At 41.1% G+C, this 23,376-nt stretch overlaps 1 protein-coding gene across 2 annotated transcripts in view; it reads right to left on the bottom strand.

Moving 5' to 3' along the window:
* The window catches only part of shf (Src homology 2 domain containing F), a 101,720-nt gene that overhangs the window by 5,183 nt on the left and 73,161 nt on the right, over positions 1–23,376 (bottom strand). For both annotated transcript variants that reach the window (XM_083936656.1, XM_083936657.1), the window contains 2 exons: positions 6,057–6,231; positions 5,763–5,882 (listed from right to left, as the gene is read on the bottom strand). In XM_083936656.1, coding sequence (XP_083792782.1) covers positions 5,763–5,882; positions 6,057–6,231 — 295 coding nt within the window. The remainder of the gene's footprint in view (positions 1–5,762; positions 5,883–6,056; positions 6,232–23,376) is intronic.

Here is a 23,376-nt window from a genome sequence, read left to right as displayed (position 1 = left end):
GCACTGTGCATTCTGTTTGTGTCAAAGGTGATGTGGAATGGGACTCTTGTGAGGACTGTGTACATGCAGGATAAGTGGGTACAAAGTGTTAAGTATAAGAGATATTACTTATTCGATCAACTACTAGGATTTGGCAATATCCTTCTGACAGACAGACATAAGCAAGCATCTCTGTTTCGGTAGATACAATGAAAACAGGGCCATCAAGAGTGTTGATGAGGTTTACAACCTTTATCACATTCCATACTCCTCTTTCCCATGCATATTTGTTTCTGTTCCTAACTAGTGTATGGGTTTGTGAATAGTCAGGCAGACAAACAAAGCAACTAAAACGAACAAGAGACATATTTTTTTGACGTCATAGAATATATTCCCACTGAAAATACTGTATATGCACATATTTGTGCTGTGATGAACAGGAGCAAGAACTGGGCTTTAGACACCTTAAACGTAAGGCAAGTCCATTCTTTACTTATCTTGTAATTGCATAAAGCCTGTGGATGTGTTTTCTCCCTGATGTGTTAGAGAGAAACCCACACAGAGATAACACTGAAGAGGAAAACAGCTAAAAATAAACAGGGTTCAATAAAGGGACATCTATCAAGTATAAGAATACATGTAAATCCAAGAATACATGTCAACAGATGAGACCAATCCTTTTTTTAAAGATATATAATAATTATTGTTATTATATAAAATCAGATAAATCTATGCTCTATCTGCTCTGTGAGGCTTTTGAATTTGATGTACCATGCTCACATATTTTATAGGCAAGCTGAGGTAGAAAGCTTCAGGCTTACTGGGCTATAAAATTCAAGTAAACACAACTATCAGACTTCTCCATTACCTTCATTGCCTCTGGTGTCAATATTTATTTATGTCATTAACAAGTTGATCAGGATTTGAGGAGAGCGGGACAAATTTCCCTCCCCACAGGTCTGTAAAGCCGGGAGAGGTTATTTATTTATATATTTTTTAAATCCTCCCTGAAAAGTGTATGAGTCTCCATGTGGAGCACTGGGAGACAGGCGTTAGGTTACACAGAGCCACACTTAAAAAGGCAAACACATCAATAGCATCATTTTTAGATTCCCAACTGATTTTCCAGTCGGTGCTCAGGGCTGCTTATCACGTTACCGTCCTGCAAAGACAGAAACCAGGACAACAGAGCAACACGACAGGGCTGTTGATAAAATGAATATGGGACTATTTTTGAGAAGACAGGCCTTTGTGGTGTTATCATATTCCTGTGTGTTTGTGGGCCTCTATTGTCTAATCAGGATGGATCTCACTGGGGAGGTCTGTTATCCTGTTTATTGAGGTTTATGACTTTGAATTGAACCCTGTAGTCCTCAGAGCAGGGACAGCCTGACAGCAATCGCAGCTTATCTCCACCCTCAGCATATTGGATTGCTCCATGAATGATGCTCTCAGTATTATGAATCTGTGGCACCAGAAAAGGCAAAGTCATCCGCCAAAAGATAATGAACCTTGGCAGAAGCAATGACCTTTTTAAGCATTACTGGGCATCAGATATCCTGTTCGTCCATTATGTCATATGGAAACAAATTGAATGAGTCTACCTCGGATGAGCCCAACCATTCTGTAATACACAATTGATGAAAATATATCATACATAGAAGGCTAAGAAACTTGGCTTTGAATGGCTAAAAAAGCATCAAAAAGTCAGATTAATATCACTTTTGTGTTCTCGACAGGTTATTTGTCTTGTCTGCGCCACATAAAGGAAATCTGATTATTTCTGTCTTAGCATCAAAAACGCACGATAAAATGATGATGTTTCTTTGTGAGAGCAGGTAAAATGCAGATGCAAAGACTTTTTGGTTATTGTTTCTATTGGCTATTTAGTTTCCCCTTGTCTGTGTTATGACATCAAACAGATTCTGTTGGATACATTTCTTCTCACTAACAATTTCTCTTCTCAGCCAGTGGAGACATGCTGTGCAGAGCTCTCTTGCGAGTCGAGAAACAGGATGACAGTGTGCTCTGAGAGACTTGTGAAGGGTTTAATATGTTTCAAACACATAAAATAGTTTCTCTCCACAGAGAGAAAAAAAGAAGGGGAGAGGGGAATAGAAAAAAGGGGTGAGGAGGGCAAGACAGACAGAAAGTGCTTTCCGTCAGGCCAGAGGACTCTTGAGGCTGGAGGTCTCAGCGACGTCTGTCTTTATCAATAATGCAATACACATACGTGCCACCTCATGGCCTTATACATTTTTCAGCAACCTCAGACATGGAGGATCTTCACCTTGGGTTTCCACTCATTTTCAGTGGCAGCAGGGGAGAGGGGCTCGTGTGAGCAAGCGGAACTCAGAGTAACCTCCATCTGCAGTGTGGTGGCACCTGTCATTCCCCCGAATCAGCCTGCTGACTGTTTTCTAGGCTTCATCTGATTGATGCCAAAGGCACAAGATATGAATTTCTGTGACAGCCAGGAGCTGACTTACACAAATATACACATATGCCTACACACACATCGAAGCAGAAAGCTGCAAGAAATATTCTGGACAGGGACAAGCGGTTGAAGATGAATGATGAATAAATGTTTGTACCTTCTTTTTTCTTCTGCAGGTGCTTTTCCTCCCAGCTATTTAGCTAGCAAACATTTTGAACAGTTTGCTGTGCTATTACTATATAATACCTTTTACCACTCCAAGACAAAGAAATAAAAAAAGAAAAAAAACAATGATCTGGACCACAGCCCTTGCTCATGACCTGGGATTATACTTTTTCTCCATGTAGTACTAGCCCCTGGTATGAAAGGAATGACCACTTTGGCCTTTGCCCTCATCAGCGTCAACTCTATTGACTGTGAGGATTGCCTGAGGCATAAGCAAACTAAAGACCCTTTTCCAAACACATGCTGGCTTGGCTTGACTCGGCTTGACTCTGCTTGACTTGGAGTGTCAGCCCAGCACGGCAGGGATTTGCATCTCCATTACAAGAGGGCCACCCACGTGAAGACGTGTAACAAAACTGTAACGCACTTGTCTTGAGTCTATGATTTTAATAAGAAGCAGGCTGCTACATGGCTGTGACTAGTGGTCGAAGGAGCTGTTGTAAAATGGTTGATTAAGACTTTTAATTTCCTATAAATTCTTAACAATAAAAGACCGCCTTTATTTATGAAGCATCAAAATCAGTGAATGTTGGGATTTGAACAGCAGTAACTAAAAAATAAAGCAGATATCTGAAAGTTCAGTACAGGGACATGGGAGAGAAACTAAACTTCAAACCACAGAGATTTTAGTTAAAAAGACACAAAAGTGCTGAGAGCTGAACAAAAAAAATATCTATCTATTCTTTCTGGTGTGCTGCACAGACAGAGTTGAGTCTCGCAGCACACTTGTTTGAGGTGGAGAAAGGGGGGGTTTTTATGGGTTAGCCACGATCAGTGAGACCGCTATCCACTTGGAGGCAAGTAGGGCAGGCTTTGGCCCAACTACGGAGATGGCCGATCTAGTGCACTACTCTTGAAAACAGTAATAGAAATGCAAATCACTGTGACCTGACTCGGCGCAGCGAAAGGCACCAATGAATTAAACACCATAAGTGTCAGCTCAGGGCCACCAGGGCATCACTGGATCCCATTCTGATTTGGACCCCAAAAAGCTTTAGGCCTGCCCTGAGGTCATCCTTGAAAAAGTAGGGAAGAGTCCAGGCCACACTACGCTGCACTTGAGTTCTCACTGAGGTCCACTGCACCGACAGTAAGCGTATCTGCATTATTTCTCTTTTTCTACTTCTCAATGTGAAAAGTAGCTATAATGAGTATCGTATCGTAGTACAATCCAATGACTTGCTTTTGTTTTTTGAAAACAGTGGCCTTTAGGTCAGAGAAGCAGGAGAGTGGGAAGTAGATAGCCTGAATTACTCATCTTGAATAATCTCACAGATAAAGCTTCCTTCTACCTTACCAACTGAGTTGCCAATTAGTAAAACACTTAACGAACTGATAGTGCAGCTTATTATTGAGGGTCAGCTGTGGGATGTGAATTAGAAAAACTACATGGATAGATGGTTAGTGAGGCCATTACTGAACAAGACGGATAAAACTTTTTTCACCACACATATAGGCAATTAGGTTTCAGCACTTTTCCACTACATTCTGGTCTTCCTCCCCAATAACTTTCAATCAGTCCATTCCATTAATCTAGCAATTGGCAATTTCATCTCAGGGTTTAAAGCCCCCAGCATTGGGTAATCTATTTTTATTCGTTTCATAATATAGATGTTGAGTTCCCCATATATTCAGAGACATGTGGATCAATTCTGTCTAGCTTTACAAAGACATATATAATTATTGGTTCAAACTTAAACTGGTGCTTATTAGAAGTGCATTCATCAATCACTCCCTATATTAACACCTACCTACAGCAACAACTCTTTGTTATATCTACATTGGAGATATGAGTTTAATACTTATCATTTAGCTCTGAAAATGTATGTGGTGAATATGGGGTTAATTGTGTTCATGTATCTCTTCATTTGCACTGTAGGGCTATTGATCATATATCTCCCTTCAGCATGTATCCCTTACAGCATCTTTTTGATGGGCTAAATTATGTATTCCTACTCAATGCTATTTAAAGTGAAATGATTGCATTTACATCCCCTGTATCTCCAAGGACAATTAATTTGGCTGAAAATCTTTTTTAGCAACTTTATATCCTAGATAATCAAAAAAACAGTTAAATATATAGTGTTTAGTAGTCAGTCAGAATGTCAGTGTAAGATGTCGGTAGCTAAGCAGTTAAGTTAAGCTTTTTTTTTTTTTCAATGAGTCAGAAAAGGAAGCAGTCTTACAAGCATAAGCAGATGATCAGTCACTGGGACAGGAAGTAGACGGCTACAGTAGCATGAAAATAATTGGAGTAGTAGAAAGTATTATGTTCCCTGCCAAGATATATATGCCTCCAGCGAAATGAGCTTTGCCGTAATAACAAAGGCTAATCAACGTCTCTTAGCATAGGCCTATTATACTATCATCTCATCTGAAGGTTGCCATGAAGCTGTCATATGCTTGAGTCTGCCTTGAAATGTAAAATGGACTATATGTAAAGTGAATGTAAAAAGACTATTTGACAGCAAAGATACTGAGATGTTAAAGCTGACGGCTCGAGCTAATTTACCAAAGTTCACTTTGCCAAGTTTTTAGAAGGTGATGAGGCTTATGATTCAGTACTTGCTACTACTTGCACATGGCAGTGAAAACCATTAAATCATTAAACCAAACTCACCATAAGCGCACATTCCCGTCAAAAGAATGGCATGTGACTTCACTGCGGGGCTTCAGGCTAAAGTAACCTCCTCCAAATGTCAGACTATTCTAAACCAATCAGAGTGGCTCCTTTGAACCCTCTATTGGATGCAGCAGGGATCAAGGGTTGCTGATGAAGGGCAACTAACTGTGTTGTGGGCACATCAGCAAATCAACGAGCCGACGGTGTCAGAGGGTTTACCGGGGGGAGGTGGAGGACAAGGGACGGGCAGGATGTAGGTGGGAGATAGAGGTCGGAAAGGTGAAAATGATTACCATATTGAAAAGCCAGAGTCAGCAGACTATTGGGGCACAGGTATGAAAGGACCTCTGTGAGGACCTCTGTGAACAAGATGTTAGATACGGCCACAATGTTAACTCCATTGAAACCATGTGTAGCTTCTGCACTTCTGTTGCTCTACGTGTCTCTGCTGTGTGTGTGTGTGTGTGTGTGTGTGTGTGTGTGTGTGTGTGTCCTTACTTAAGGGAGAGGGAGTAGTCATTCTTGCTGGTCTCACTGTTTCTCACCAGGTAGCTGGCCTCCTTACACAGCCTTAGCAGAGACTCTGCATCTGTTCGGCTGATCGCTCCATGGTACCAACTACAGTGAACAATAAGAAATAGGGATGAGAAAGAAAAGGAACAAAGGAATGGTAAGAGCATAAAGTAGAACAAAGGAAATAAAACAACAGGGGTCAAATTCGCCTATGAATGGCCAAAGTGATGCATTAAAAAAATAAAATGCAGTCACGACAGCGACTGAGATCTGACTCACAACTGGCTTTCCAGGGGCATAGTAGGGTCAATACGCTCCCCGATAGAGGAGCTGCATTGGTCCAGTGAAGACATTTTGGTGTTGACCAGACAGCCACTGGAGTGTCGCTGCAGTGGACGGGTTTTCCCGTCCTTGGTAGGGGACATTCGAGACTTCTCCACACCATCAAACTGGACTGTAATAAAGGAAAATGCAACAGCTGAATGCAACACATGTTATTCTGAAAGACTTTAATGGGTATTTAAAAAATATTGAGACCATTCACAGCTCTGATAATAATACAACATAATCCTGTATATATACTTCAGCTATACTTCAGGTTAGGGTGACTTGGAAAAAGTGGTGTGCTTAACAGGAAGTAGACATTTGAAAAAAGTTATGGCGTGAATACAAATAAACAGAGCAATGAGGTGTATGTGGGAACAGATGTCCATGTTGTGCTCTACACAGTGTCACTTTTTGTAACTCATCTAACTGAAGGACATGTACACACAGTGGAGGAGGCATAAATCAATCCTTCAACATTGTGCACACAAGCCAGTAAGACAAAATACTCACAAACTTCCTCCAAACCGTTCAAACAACCACATGCATCTGCAAATACACCTACACATACCACAGTACCTGTGAGCGTGTACACTCTTTAACTACACACAAATAGCACTGTCATACAAACAAGCCTACTTTGAAAAGTCATATGCACAAATACACACACAAATCCCATCAGGTACTGCAAGTTAAACATTAAACTGGCTTTTCAAAACTCTCACGGTCAACTGTGGACCCGATAAGCTGTCTTGGCAACTTCCCATGGAAGTGTTTGATGGTATGTGGGGGCTGGAGGTGACCTGTGCTCATGACATGACTGATGGAAGGTCATTGGCAGCTTCACAGCCAATCAGTACACGGAAAAAACATTTACCGTTATTTACAAAAGCCAACATGAGAACAAAAGAGGCGATAATGCACACAAGGCCAAATGAAAGTGAATTTTTCAGTCAGAGGGCTATGGAGGCCAAAATAATTAAATACTGGACAGCGGTGCTTGGAGTCACAACGTGGTCGTCTGTGTGTGTATGTGTATGTGTATGTGCGTGCGTGCGTGTGTGTGTGTGTGTGTGTGTGTGTGTGTGCGTGTGTGTGTGTGTGTGTGTGTGTGTGTGCGCGTGTGTGTTTGAGTCATTTTCCATTCATCATTCATCGCTATAATTGATATCCTAGCGCCCTTGGCTTGAGAAAGACTTATTTAGGGACAATGACATGCTTCTCAAGCAATAACAGCAGCAACTATATGACAAGCTTTAGCTGGAGATTGTTGGCTGCTTAAAGGTTTTAAAGGCAACACATCGAAGCTGAGCCTTTAACAGAAGAAGTTAATGCAGTATGAAGCTCACAGTGCCTTTGCTCATTGCCTCAGTTTTTACAGCTCTCGCTAATGGCCAGTCTTGTGTCTAGTGTTTAATCACCTGGGCTGACCATGGTAGGTACTATACAGACAGGCACTGTAATCTTCACAACATGTCGATGGAGATGGGTCTGTCTAGACTCTGTATTCCAGTCAGAGGATTCCATTACACTTTACAGGTTGTGAGCTTGCCAAGTGTTCCTGTACCAGACTGAGCAGGAGGGCTGACAGCATCAATCAATCAATCAATTTAGGCTACACGAGACAACACCATGTCAACAAATTTCATCGAGCCTGTGGACACCCCTAAGTGGGACTAAACAGGAAAACATTCTGTAGATACTGTAAATGTAACAATATATACATAAATACATTTTTTTTTGTTTTTGTTATGACATGTCTCAACTGCCAATTTACTGTAAATGTAAATTGTTTTATATTAAACCAGTGGTTCCAATGTGTTTTGGCTAGTGGCCCCAAAAAAGGAGTGTCTGTAGGGGGCCCTTTAAAAAGTTATAAACGATGGTCATTCAACTAACTTAAATAAGTATCCAGGCTGCTACAGTAAAACCATACAGACTGCTTGGTTATAACCCGACTCAGCCGGACATTTCTCCATTCTGGGCTATGATGGATGGCACAGTGCTGCAGTGTTTCCGTGGAGAAACTGCGGTGAATTTCAGTTTGCATGCATGTTTTTTAAGCCTAACATTATTGAAACAGAGAAGTTAATATTTATAGCAGAGAGAGAAGTTATCAGAGTGCTGAGCTGCTCCTGAAGCTCCATGCTTTGTACCCAGCTCAAGCTTGAGGAGAGGAGAGAAATGTCACCGTAAATGACAGCATAACACATTAAAGACTCTCACCCTGACCTAAAATGTAAACACTGTGCTGCCACATGTGTCTTTCGGGTTAAGTAAAAGGTATGCTTTTTTTAATGACTCGACTATTCTACGGTTACAATATCAGAATCCAAAAGAAGATTGGAGATCAAATACCTAACTAATTAACAAATAAATATCCAAATATTTTGTGTAGCAGAACTTTCCTACCCCATTGATGATTTCACAACCCTTCTGGAGGGGGCTAGGTTGGGAACCACAGGGTTAAACAGTAAATTAGAGCTTTTATTTTTTATGCTTTTGTTGATAATACTTTTTTGGATGCAAAAAGTAACTGTAGTATTGAGACATGGTTTTAGCAGTATTTTTTCTTTTCCACCACTGCTTGCGATGGAATATGATCCAACAGCTTGGACTGTGCTGCTATTTCAGCTCTGACCACCAGAGGCTCCCCTTAATCTCCACTCATCTCCAGGTTGAACTCGCTGGCCTTGAGCTCACTGATGCATTTCCCTAAACATAAATTCAATGAAAGATTGTTCCAAATGACTCTGCCTACTCTTGATATCTTGGCCTTTGCCTTTTTGTACATTATAGGGATATGAGTCTTAAAATGACAGCCAAATTGTACTGTGCATGACTGCTGGGTAAACTGTGGCTATAACCTCAGACCTTTGGAAGACTATGAGCTGTAGCTGCGCTTCCTCAGGGTCTGATGCATGGATTAAAGGCAGTCAAATGATGGTCCTGTGCTGCACGTTAGTTCACATGGAAGACATAATTAGTTCTCTACTTTTTCCTACAGTTAATTTGAACCACATTCAGACCGCTGGGAATAAAGTACGAGTGAGTACGATGAACATACAGTATATGTGTAAGGGTGAGAAATAGCGTTTCCATGGAAACTGACCAAGGGGACAAGGGAGATTCATGTTTGCTCGGCTCATCCCTGTCGACGCTGACAGATCACAACATGACGACGCGGCCAATTGCTCTCTCTCTCTCCCTCCTTTGCTTTCAATTTCTCTCTTCCTGTATGAATATGTCTGGCCCTTCCTCTTTTTCTCCCCCTCACCCTTTCTTTTGATCATTCCATCTCACACAATCCAGTCCTGTCTAAGCCTCTTTTTCTCTGTGTATTTGTTTGTCAAGGACAGAAAAAAGATGGTGGTAAATGGACTGTGGAGGACAGATACAGAGCAGGAACAGCTTTGGTCTGTTATCTCCACTGCTTCTGATGGTCTTAATGCAGGGCTATTGGTCACTGATTATGTCTGATCCTGAAAAAAATGGTTAAACTTTACCTATGTACATTATATGCCCAAATACAATTTGGATAAAATGTGATTTCTTTTTAAATCCACCAGTGATCTTGACATAATATGTGGCTGGAAAAGGTATCTGCTAGCGTGGCTTTAGGATGAATGTTGCTATCTTGGTTTCGTCGGACAGTCCATCTCTAAGTGTATCTACAGCTCTCAGCCATCCACCTGACCTCAGCTCTTCACATTTTCTCCATTCTCCCAGCGCCCCCGCTAATTCCTATTTTTTCCCAGATTCAACACAATCACTGCTTTATTTGACCTTAATTAAACCCATTCCCCATCCACCTCATAGAAGGGGTTGAGTGGCTATTCTCAGAGGAGCTCACCCCATCAACCTTCCCTGTCAGAGCTGAGTCTTTTCTACAGGCATCGGTCTACAAGAAGAGTATCAGCTTTAAGTGAGAGCCTCCAAACTAAACAAAAGCTATCATTTTATGTGCTCAAAAGTAAATGAACCCATGTCTCCTTCGATTGCCAGTCATTTCACCAACACTAAAGCTTCAAATTGTTGTAGGATTATGTTTTAAGGATGAATATCAATGGGAGTGAGCCAAACTCATTCCCCTTTCATTCTCTGGAGCACACAGCCTGAGACATGACGGACAGGAGATTGACGAGAGGATTGGCCCGGAGGAGAACAAAACCTCTGAGAGGCAGCTTAAGAGAGACAAGAGGGTGAACACACACACACACACACACACACACACACACACACACACACACACACACACACACACACACACACACACACACACACACACACACACACACACACACACACACACACACACACACACACACACACACACACACACACACACACACACACACACACACACACACACACACACACACACACACACACACACACACACACACACACACACACACACACACACACTCTATGTGTGTTATCAGTATTATTGCTTGTTTAGCACAGCAAATGGAATCTGTGTATCAGACTGAACTGTCAATCAGATGGTGACTGATGGCTGAAAGACCTGCCCCCTTCAAACAAATAGCTTCCTTTACAGAGTTCTATAAAATACAGAGGGAGAGTGTGTGAGAGAGGGGGCTGATTGGCCAGGACACAGATAAACACAGAGGTCCGAATGACATTTCCATTATTGCACTGCGACCAATCCGTAACATGAAGTGCTGCAATGAAATTCAGCACAGCAGCACAATACAAGACAAAACCATGCCATGAGATCCTGGAGAGAGATACGTATAGTGGCCATCAAACGGCACAAAAAAAGTATCTTAAATAAGGAGACCCTATAAAAGGGAATGATAATCTTTCTCTCAAGGACGTTAGGGCCACAGTAGTCAAAACATAAACAGGAGAAACACCAAAAATGTAGTTAAGTACATGAGGCTTCTGAACAACCTGACTTTCCCTCTGCACACATTCCTGCTTACATTTCTCCAATTAAGCTTGCTAATTAATTCTCATTTACTAATGGTACTCCTATCAAAAAGGATGACTAGTCTGAGGGGTAAATCCTGCCATTGACCGGGGTATTGTGAGGGGAAAATTAAGTTTTCCAGCCAGGACGAGTAAAATGATTAAGAGGTCTGCATCTCATTAAAATGCACAGCACACTGAAAATAGTGCTCAGCGTGTGATGGTACCCTAGGAACGGACGGCTTTAACTTTTATGTTGATATTAATTATGTGCATCAGGAACTCAAATAATGATTTGTTGGACAGATTTTAATAATATCATTTTTGAGCCTCGCTGCTGCTGAATGCAGAAGTTAATCTCCAATGATTCTACCATGATTCTACCATCTATATATAGAATATAGAATAGAATAGAATATATATAGAATATACTTTCTTCTTTATTTTTTTCTTCTTTTACATCAAACCCCAAATAAAATTCGAATTAGGTTTTCCAAAACAAGGGAATAAACCTCCAGTGTCAGCTTACAGATCTATTTAAAATTAAATCTAGATGTATTTTAATTACTTTGTTTTATTAGAGGAAGGAGAACATAAGAGATATGCTTCAAAGTGTGTGATAATTAATTCATGTCAAAAAAATAAAAGTGAAGAGCTCTTCATTATACTCAGTGAAAAGTGCCTTCCATTTATATGTAGATGTAATATCTGACCTGTCAAGCTGCATTTACATTTTGATAATGACGTTGGACGGATAAGGCAGATTTCCCTGAACTGTACATGCTATGGTTTATTCTTCATCTATATTATAGTAAGCAATAAACTTCACATACACATAAAGACTCTTTTTTACCCTGGCTGAGCCAATTCCTTGAGCGTGTAAGCAGTCCTGTGTATAACGGATGACTAATGTCTTGGTGTGTGACTGAGACATCGAGGTCAAGGGAGTGCATTGTAACTGTATTCACAGGGGTCGCAGAGGCCATGCCCCCCCCCCCCCCCTCTGTCTGCAACAGTGGCCTTTCACCCCAAAGATGCAGAGTGGGCCATACTGGCTCAGACAGAGAGAGGATCACTTTACAGCTGGACGCCAATCTTAAACCCACTGACATCACAGAGGGAACCAGAACCTTTCCCATGGATTTATGGATATAAATCAACTCTTTGCCCTGTCCTCGCCTATAGCACACAGCGGTGTCCTCTTACATGGTCTCAATCTAAGTCTTTCCACTCTACCAGGGGAAATCCCATTCCTGGCATTAGTTCTGCTAGCCCCCCGGGTGATTACAGCAGTAGAGAGTGTGAGTATGTGGAAGGGCTTCAACTAATGGATATATTGGTTGAATAAAGCTGATTACTTGTCCTTTGTGTTTGATAAGATGGTAAATATAGCTAAAGCAGAGGTGAAGAGAGCCCTGGAGAACAGGGGGCCAGAGGGACATCTGGGACGGTTAGGAGTATGTTGACAAGAGGAAATGGGGTCGCAACAAATGGCAATTACGCATGCAGAAGGCAGTTTAGCGCTATTAAAACTAATGAGCCTTCAGCCCTCAAACCTGCACAAGAATTAGTGATTTTCTGCTGCATGTAATCCAGATGGAAAAGTGCAGTCATTAGTGAGCTACTACCTGAAGTCTTATTATACAGTGCTTCTAAAAGATGAGAGCTCTCTCAATAAGTCATCACTGACCGGTTAAGTGAGAGCGGTCACTTTCACATAACCATGGATTGCCCTCTGAACTGCTGCTATGTTCAGTTTCCAGTTTATATAGGAAACCATTAAGCCGGAAGATTCTTGTTGATATTCTTTGCAAGCCAAATAAACTGCCTCTTGTCACCAGTTATGTGCAGTCAGTTATGATTGAAATGCTACTGACTCATTAAGAGAATGCATACACACTCTTTACCACTCAAACCATTCATTAATAAAATCAGATAGACAGATAAAAAGGCATTGAACAGATACATTGAAGGGATTGAACTGATAAATGGATGGATGATGGATTAATGGACTGACGGATGGAAAAGGGGGTTGACTGAAAGGGAAGATGCTGGACAATGACAACACCAACACCCACCATGGTGGTGCTGGTCACAGCTTGTCTGTCCTGGCGAGGGCTGAGCTGTTTCGAAGGGAGACTCCAGCTCCTCAACCAGCGGAGGGCTGGTGTTGAGCTGCCCGACAGGAGGGGGCCACGGTAGGTCCTTGATCACTTTAATCTCTACTGCAAGTGTCGCCCAAGTCACCAGAGGAGAGAAGGAGGGAAGGAGAGTACAGCAACGAGAGGCATAAATGGACAACGACAAAGGGAGCAAGGAGAGGGAAGTAATGACAGGAGACAGGGGTTAAAAAAGAGAAAAGGAAGAAGGGGTAAGTGAAAACTAGATAAGAGCAGAAGATGCCTGCACTGTGGTAGATAGCTGGTTGATATTGTGATCCAACAATAAGCAGTATAAAAGGAATAAAAAAGGTCTGAAAAAGAAGTGGAGTTAGTTTACCAAAAAGTAGGGTTGGGTTCTGATAGCAGGTGCCATATTGGACTTGGTTCCAAGTTGGCCATACGGCTTATTGGTCAGTGGTTAAAACCATTTAAAGTTCAACTTTGATAGTGATTTGAAAGGACTTAATAACCAAATTGCATATTAGACTTGGATTCTACAAAATGCCATTAAATCCCAACCCTAACTGAAATGTTGGCCTCTCTTGCCCTCCCCATTAAATCTTACCAGAGATACACTAGGACATGACAAAGCAAAATTCACAACCCTTTTTTTTTTTTTTTACAAGAAGTAATGCCTGACATGCTGTATGACAGACTTTACGAGAGGCAAGCCCAAATAATACAATGCTGCAAGTCCAGACTATAAAATACAAAGCTGCCTTGAGCTCAGCTACATATACAGTAGTCACTGATGCAGTACATCAGCATACACTCTGCTGTTACTCTTAGTGCTGCTGAGTTTGAAAAAAATACCTTAGGCCTATATATTAAGATAAACAACAATGGAGCCAATATCCTTCACTGGAATGTATCTCAGAGCAATCCATCCGGGCAGTGAACACTCCCTGGGCTTTGCCCCTTAAATAATGTATGCCTCAAGTCCAGTCGGGGTATTTCCAGGGTAAATCGAACGCCCTTGCAAAAGCATATCTGTCACTGAGCAAGGGCCACTTGTTTAATTGCTGAGGATACTTAATAAATGGGATGGAGAAGGAAAGAATTTTCATCATCTAAAAAAAAACAGTGTTATAAACTAAGGCAAATAAAGAAACATAGTCCAGCTGTAGTAGCTTCAGAAGGCTGTAAGTTAAATGTGTTACAGTATGTGTAATTCTATTTGTTACATATGAGGCAACTCACAGTGTTAATAAGAACATTTAAATGACACTGTCCATGGTGCTGGAGATGTTACTACAACAAGGAAGGATGGAGGATTTTATCAACTGGATTGCTACTTATAGTAGACAATGGAATTAAACACAAATCAAGAAGCTTCGAACAACAGCAAACATTCTTATAAGCTTTTAGAAAGAAATGATAATTCAGGTGTTGCTCTTTAGATTAGCCCAAAAAGAGAAGAAGCAAAAAACAGAAACAAAACCACATACAAATACAAAAAGAAAATAGTAAAAGATATTCAAACCCACAACAGAATCCCAAGAAAAGAGACGGGGTGAGCTTCTGCCCGAAGGGCCAAGAACTTTTATTCTTTATGAAATTACGCCTGCTGATGAATAGGACTGAAATGAAAGCATGTGATAATGTTGGTCTACACTTCTGCCTATCACAGAGCTCTGAAATCACCAATGTGACAGCTATACGGCACATCAGTCCCATCAGTCATGTACGAACGATGACAGCCTTGTTTGACTCTAGAAGATGGGGGTGAATAGGAGAGTAGCAAAAGATTGGCAGTAAAGTAAATCAGCTAGAAGATACTGAATACAGAAGCATTTGGGGACAGGTCAATAAGTTATTGAAGATGATCAGCCCCCCACAAACTGGGTCTATGGTCAAATTGCTTTGGTTATAGTAACATTTACTGTACAACAGCAAAATTACCCACAGCTGAAAATATTTACAACTTTAAATGAAAGATCCCACATTATGCTCATTTTCAGGTTCATATTTGTATTTGGGGTTTCTGCTAGAACATGCTTACATGCTTTAATGTTCAAAAGACACATTATTACTCTCAAACGGTCTGTCTTAATATACCTGCCCAGTCTGCTCTGATTGATCAGCGTTTTGGGGGTCTTCACCACTTGGGCTCTTGCAATCTTTGCACTGCAGCTGGAGAATAACCGTAACAGCACTTTCTATAGAGTAGAGTTGTGACATCACAACCGTACATAAGTCCCGACGGCTCGTTTAAAGGCATATTTTCTGAAAACAGGCTGAAAACAGGCTGTGTGCAGTTATCTGTTTAATATTTTTTCCCCTAGACTTGTTTTAGAGTAAAAATAGACATGGAAATTTCACTTTTGTACAACCTTTGGAGACCTTTAAAGGCTCACGATTGCCAATACAAGAATATTTATCACTACTGGGATTAGTTAGAGTCATATTCTGAGTAACACCCCTCATGTAAAGAGAATTGCAGTATAATGTTATGGACATGTCTGTCTTTCACCCAGCGGTGGTAGGACATGCTAATGTGAAGCAATATCTGTGAGGTAGATAAAGGAAGAAGCTGGAGAATATTCAATCTGACAAGCAATTAAACTAGGCCCATGGTGTCATGGGGCTAATCTGGAAAAAGGTGGCTGGAAGGAGGAGCGGTTTGCTGTCTACCCTGATGGGATAGATGTGGGGTGGTGTGCCGGTGGTGCTGGAGGGTGGGGAATGGAGACTGAAGGTCAGAAACTCTGGGAGATAATATAACTTCCACTACTTTGGGGTGAAGTAGGGGACTCTCTTCCTATGAGATTAAAATCCTAATACTCATTTCACATTGCAGATTAGCGTGTAATTGTTTGGGGAGCAGAAGGCTGCCTCGAGTCTGCAGCCTCACTGTGAGATGATTTGGGTGAGTGTGGCTCAGATTCGCTTGGTTGCACAGCTGAATAATAGCATTTAGCACTGTGAAAATTAAGGCAGGCTGATTCAATAGCCAGGTGTTTTTTTTTTTTTAAACTCTGGGTGACCGGAATTGTCCTCACCGTATAACGCATTTAAAATACTGCCAGCCCCACGCTTTGAATAATCATTAACTCTATGTGCCAGGTTGTTTGCATGGATGAGTGCATCTTTACACCTTGTAGCATTCTTCTGTGACAAATTCAAGCATTTTTCTTCAGTGACCACAGCAGCACACTAGAGCTGATTTATACATCTTCCCTGAAGGTCCAACACACAAAGCTGTTTACAGCTATAATGGCTGATTATCAGCTCTGGATGGTGTTTTAGACACTGGACATGACAGGTAGAAAATGTAAATGACAATAACTATGATGTCTGAGTCAGGTGACTTTATTTTTGTTAAATGGTTATAACTTAAGTTGGAAAGTCATAAAGCACGAAAGTCGCTGTCCAAATTTATGATTATTAAATACAGTTGGGCTCAGATTATTATAAACATTGGCAGCAGTGTTTCCATTTCATTTTCTTCAATGAAGCACAGAAATCAAATGAATGAGGACTATTTCTGAGGGAATGTCTAAATACAGCAGAGATGTACATCATCTTTGTCATCTCATCTGTATAATCCTTAATCCATATTAGTACACAATGTCCGCTGTTGACATAAAGAGAAGCTTCTAAAATTCTAAATTGACAAAGGACGTGTCATTCAAATTAACTAAGTTAACATTTCAAAATAGTGTGTGTTGTCTGTCGCATGGCTAGCCTACTTTGGAAACGTGTGATGTTGGCAGGATGTTACATGGACTGAACAGGTTAAGCAACAGTCACAGGGTGGGCATGCGGTAAGCTTGAGCAGCTGATTAAGTATTTGTCAAAGTATCCCTTTGTTATTCCAGGAGCGGATCTATTTTTAAGGCCAGGTATTTGTTTACTCAGGCTTTTCATTAGCCCTTGGCACTTCATCACTGTAAACAGTGTCACACCATAAATCATAAGCTATGCTTGTTTCCACCAACGCCATTTAATTTAGCTCTGCTTAATTTGGTTGGCTAATTGCATGCATATTCAAAACAAGCTGGAAGATTGTGATGTTTAGGCTGCACATTATGAGCAGAAGAGCTTGGGAAATAAAACCAGCGTCTTCTGAAGAAATGTTTGTTGCATCCGCACCCAAATTATTACAGATAACAACTGTGTAATGCCCCGGGGGAACTGAAATGCCACCTCATAATTCACTGCATACTATATCCATCACATTATACGGTTCGGCTGTCTTTCAAAGCACAAATCTGTTTTGAAAGACTGCATGTTTGCATTAAAAATGAAAGCGGCGAGGCCTTTTCCCTGCTCTTCTATCAGGATAGAAGGAAGAGATCCGTTGGTGATGGCTGGCCAGCAGGAGCTTCCAGGGAAGCTTGCTGGAGGAGCACTGCTTCGATACTTTGTGAGGGAGGTTTACGGTGCTGTTGTGTGTGGCCAATATGTGTGAGTGATGATAAGACCTGTGGCAGCGCTCAGTGAAAAGAGGGCAGGACACATTCGAGGCTCATGAAAGAGCGCTGTCAGGAGGGTTATCAGTAGGGTGTTGCTGCAGAGGCCAGAAGGACAAGACAGAGCTGAGGAGTGACAGACAGCGTGGAGGAAACCAGATCAGCCAGGCAGAGAGAAACAGAGTCATGGCACCCACCAAACAGCTGGCTTTAAACCAGTTGCAAATAACCAGCGCAGGACTGTAACTGAATCCATTATTTATTTTAGGACATTAGACTTGAGCCTCAGGTTTCTGTGTCGTTAAGCCCATGAAGATTCATTAAAAAACCATAATGCTCACCAAGACCTGAGGGAGCAAGCAACAGCGCCTTCTCTTATCTCTCGTGTTAAAAGCATAATATCCCGCTGGCCGGGAGCCAAGTGAAAGGAGTTAGTAGCAGGTAACAGAGGGCAAGGAGATTAAGTGACAATGGCGCTCGATCCCACTCCTGCTGTGACGAGGCTCAGATTTCTGATGGCAGCGTGTCCATGTCTGGGTGTGTGAGTGAGCGTGCCATATGCACAGTCGAAGCATACAGTCTTACACTGACGGATATACTACCACACTTTCTATTTCCTCCCACACGCAGGCTTCTTCCCATGGTCAAATTCTAATGTGTCTTCCTCACTCTTCACCTCAAAGCTCATCCATCACCTACTCAGCAGCCATGAGGGAGGGAGGGAGGAAAGAGGCTGTGGCCAGTGTGGGTTCTAGTCTAGAGTGTGAGTATATGTGTGTGTGTGTGTGGTTGGGGGTGGGTGGGGCGGGTAAGCAGTGAGGATGAGCGTTTAACCAAACCGCAAGTACAAAGCCCCCCAACACCCTAACAAGGCAGGGAATTTACATTCCATTGCATACCTGTCAGGAGATAGTCCAACAGTGAATAATAACACCAGACCAAGTGTTGTGAAGAGGCGAGCGAGCATGCAGGCACTGATAGGGACAACTGTGGAAAAACGGCTGCAGCAGGGAGCATTAGTCTGCTTTCCCCCTCCTATCATTAATGAGGACAAATAGTCTTTTATGCAGATAGCATTACCATGTTATACCATGGTGGGAAGGCATAGGCAGCACTTGGTACTTATTTAATTCTCACTTCTCTTTCTTTTTTTACACCCACTCCATGGTTTAGCAAGGCTGTGCATCCTTTTTCATTATATGTTAATACTTTGTTTGCAGACACTTTCATTTCCCACATAATTGTTGGAAAATAAACTGTAAAGGTTTTAATGAGCACAGAAAAGTGCCTCCAAAATCCCAGCGGTGAGCGATATTATTAGTCACTGATATTGCTCAGTGCTCGAGCAACTAAAGAAAGAGGGGAATTGCTTTGTGGAAATCCAACAACACAGGCTGACTTTAAAACAGAGCATGTCTGCCCACAGAAGTGCTCGAATCAGGCCTGAAATAGTGAACCAAAGACATTTATACATACTAACTTAATTAGTGACATCTAGGGACACGCCACCATCACTACAATGAAACTCCGTAGGGCAAACAACATGGGCAAATAGACAATCACACAGGTTGTAAACAATTCTCAATGAACTAAATGGTATGGTATGTAGCCTCAAAACTACACTCATGTCAAGCTTTTTGCAACATAGTGACTACTTTTACTACAGAAGGCTCCAGCAACTAAAAACAAATGTTATGGAAATGTTATGTAGCTCTGATAATGCTGATAGCACCAAACCCAAATGGCCCTGGGTTGAAAGACAAATTGCTCCCTGTGCTGTGCATGAGTGTGAATGGAAGTCGCTTTGGATAAAAGCGTCACCTAAATGAAATGTAATGTAATGTAAGACCAAAAATATCTTGTAACAGGTTTGACTATAAAAAGTAAAACATAAAACTTGTAATCCTATCCCAACCTGGATTCCACAAATATTTGGGAAAACATGTCCAGACGTTTCTATTGCTCTAACTTGCAGTATAGCCCATGACCTCATGACTCCAGTCTAAAATTTCATAACCGCAAAGTAACCCTGCTTCGATTATGGATGCAAGACAGGTAAATACTGCCATAACGAGAAACGTGATATAAAATATTCAAGTTTTGAAGGCATTAGGAAATTGATTAGATAAAAATCCATCAACATCAGTGTTGTGAAACAGCTGTTCAGCTTGCAAGTTTTCAACAGATGGTTCATATGGATGGGGGACATATTGCTTATTTTCAGGGTCATACTTGTACATATACTGAATACAGGACCACTTTGGGACAATAAGTTAATGAGGATGTTTTTGTCTCCACTACCCGGGTCTTAGTTCTGATCATCAATGCATTGTTTATAGTAACATTTACTGTATGATATTCACCCACAGTTGAAAATGTTAATAACTTGTAATTAAAGGTCCCGTATTTTGCTAATTTCCAGGTTTAAACTTGTAGCTTTGTATTCACTCCGTCTGAAATGAAAACGTTTCTTTAAAGCCCAGTTCAGATTAAAGATTTGCGATGAGATGAGTTGAAACTGACAACTACCTGCAACGTGTAGGTCTGCAATGTTCTGAAACCTGCCAGTTCACACCAGTGAGACGAGGCAAGACGATGTACTGTGTTCACCTCCATAGCAATGACTCTGTACTCCCATTTTAACCTCTGACTTTTCTGGCTTTTTTTCGTAGCTGAATATAACTATTATATTATTATAGTATTATAAAATATAAATGAGGACAGCGTAATTAGACATTCGCTACATCGACATTTCTAGTAGTGATAAAACAGCGAAAATACCGTTTTATTTCCCTGAATCACTGCTTTGTTCTTGATTATGACGCTCGCTTGGTCTCTATTTCTCTCGCACGCATGTTGAGTCTCTGTCCATAGCTGTCATTTCAACCAGTGACTTCACCAGAGGACTTTGATAAGACTTAATAAGCTGTTAAAACATATGATGTGCCTTACGTTGTAGAACCAGCTGATTTGACAAGCTGAGTCAAAGTCAGCATCATCAGCCAGTTTGAGTCCAGGCGAGACGGTCAGTTCACCGTCAACTTTTTTTGCAACTTTTACCTGCAACGTTCTAAGGTTTTGTCTCGGTGCGAATATTTGGTCTGAAGTGGGCTAAAGAGCCCCCCTAAAGCCCATCTGCTCTGATTGGTCAGCCTTTCTGGGTCTTCCACACTCTTGGTGTCTCTGGTGCAATGCCAGTGTAGTCGGGGAATGACAGCTATGTAGCGGCACTTTCTACCTATACACAGTACAAGTCAAAAGTTTGGACATGCTTTCTCATTTACTTGAATGCAAGCCATGACATCACAAGCATACAGAAGTCCTGACCGCTTGTTTAAAGGCACAGGCTGTATGCATTTTTCTGTGGATTGAACCTTTTGATTCTTTCACAGCATTTATAGAGCACCTCAACCTGTTTAATAATCAAAAAAGACATGGGATTCTCACTTTTTACAACATGGGACCTTTGAAATAGTGCCAGGAAGGATGACTGGTAAGGTGAGATTGCAGACAGTACTAAAGAACAGGCTCACAAGTGGACTTAAATACTAAAGCAGTGTATAATTTGACATCGGAGGTAAGCTGGTTGCAAAGATCAGAGCCTCGGGTGCACAAACGCTAAAACCTTGAAAGGTGGGAAACTTTCTCTAAGCCCCTTGATGTTTGCAGCCAAGGCAGGTCTACATTGACACCTGCAAGAGAAACAAGCCTGTGTTGACAAGGCTTGTCCCAAACACTTCTTTTTCCTCATCCTTCCTTGTTCTGTCTTTCAAATAGTGGAGAATTATCTCTGCCTGAATAAAACATAACACAGAATGAAGACGTGCGATAAAGTTTTTGGACTGCAGCAGTCTATGAAAGACTTAGCCTATTTATCAAATTCCACTCTGACATCCAACAGAAATTAAATTAATCATCATCAAAAGGACACTGTCTGCAAAAGGGGGAGTTGAAAGAAGGATATGTTGGTAAATATCCCCCTACACAAACTCTTCTGAGTGCTGCTTGACAGGAAAATAATGAGGGAGAGGGAGAGGTGATTAAGAATGCAGCATCCCTTATTTATCTAATCACTGGTGAGAGACAGAACTGAGTGACTCCTATGAAGACCTCAGTGCCTGGAATACACAGAAGCAGACAGGAAGCAGAATGGAAGTGACAAAATAAGAAATCATTGAAAGATAATAAAATAATAGACAGATTGTCAGAGCTTTGTCCATCTGAACATGTAATTTATCATATCAGTGAGTTTTAAAATCTTTAAAACAAGGCAAAATCACCTCTTTTTTATCTGTTTCTAGTAGTGATACAATCTTCAGGTAAGGAGTCACTGTAGATGGGTACAGAGTGGTGTGCTCATTACCTGCATGTATGCACTAAATACTCCCTCAGGCCTCTTTTTCTGCATTCACAAATGAGATTGATGAGTTTGCTACCATGTAATGTCATATAAGAGACTTTACACACACTTAAACATACCACTGAACTCCCCTTCCGCCATCTCTGATATCCACTTTGCAAGGGCACCGTCGCTTCATCTGGGGCTCAGCTCTGCCCAAGATGATTGTGATTGGTTCAAAGAAATGCAAACAACCCAGAGAGTTGTTCCCCCTACACCAGAACGTCAACTTGTGCAGCCAGATCATACTCCAGCGCTGACACAGCACTGTGGAGATTTGGCAATGCAAGACTAGCAAATAAGTTAAATAGAAGAATTACTCTAAAACAGAGCTATCATTGTAACATTAAAATATACGAACATAGGACGGCTAGTAATTAGTCAAAAAGTATCAATCACTTTTGCTTTCAGAGAGAAACAAAAAGTCTGCCTGCAGGAGCAGTGCGCGACAGCTACCTCACACGTTGCTGCTGTGGTGTTTCCTGCCTTTCTATATTACGTTTTCATATGATAATGGCCATAAATAATAGAAAGTTTCATTTGATTTAATTGGAAATGGCTTTTGTATTTGTTTTAGACAAAAAAGTTTAAGATTCTGTTCACATAAATAATAGCTGTTTTTTTTTCTTAATTTGAAAGTGCAACAAAGTTTTGGGGATTTTTTGCTATTGGACATATAATATAAATAATATACAAATATTTCCCACCATTCTGTCACACAGAAAGAGCATTTGTCCCTAAACAGCCTTGATATACAGTAACTGTCCCTTACAATATGTGAAATTGTGACCACAACTGTATGTGAATTGGGCTAATGTACTTTAATTTTACCATGCTACATCTTTTTATCTGCCTCCAGATCTAACAAGTCCCTTTTTAACTACCCATAAACAGCAAAACACCATGGGGGATTGAAACGCCACATATACAATACAGTGTACCCAAAACAAACAAAAGGGGCATTAAAAGAGAAATACAGTAGAGGAACATATGGAAATAGGTTAAGAAAACACAATGTGATCAAATCATAATGAAGAAAATGTCCATTATTTCCATATTGCCTCTTGCTAAGTGTGATAACATTAACACTTTTATAAAGCTCAATTACTCTTTCAAGTGTGAAAAAGTAATCATGGCAACTTGGCAACTTTCCCCTCAACTGTATTCCATTGTGAGCCTTCAGGCCATACATATTTTAATGGCTTCTTTCATTCAGCTGTCACTAAAAAGGAAGGGTTCATTCATTAATGATTTAGACACCCTGATGAGCTGACTTAGGCAGGTTTGTGCACAGAACCTCCCCACAGAAGTAAATACAGTATAGTATAGTTAGTGTTTTTATAACTGCAGTGTCAGTTATTCTC

Source organism: Echiichthys vipera (assembly GCF_963691815.1).
Source record: "Echiichthys vipera genome assembly, chromosome: 1".
Lineage (NCBI taxonomy): Eukaryota > Metazoa > Chordata > Actinopteri > Perciformes > Trachinidae > Echiichthys > Echiichthys vipera.
This window is presented reverse-complemented; position numbering and strand designations above follow the sequence as displayed.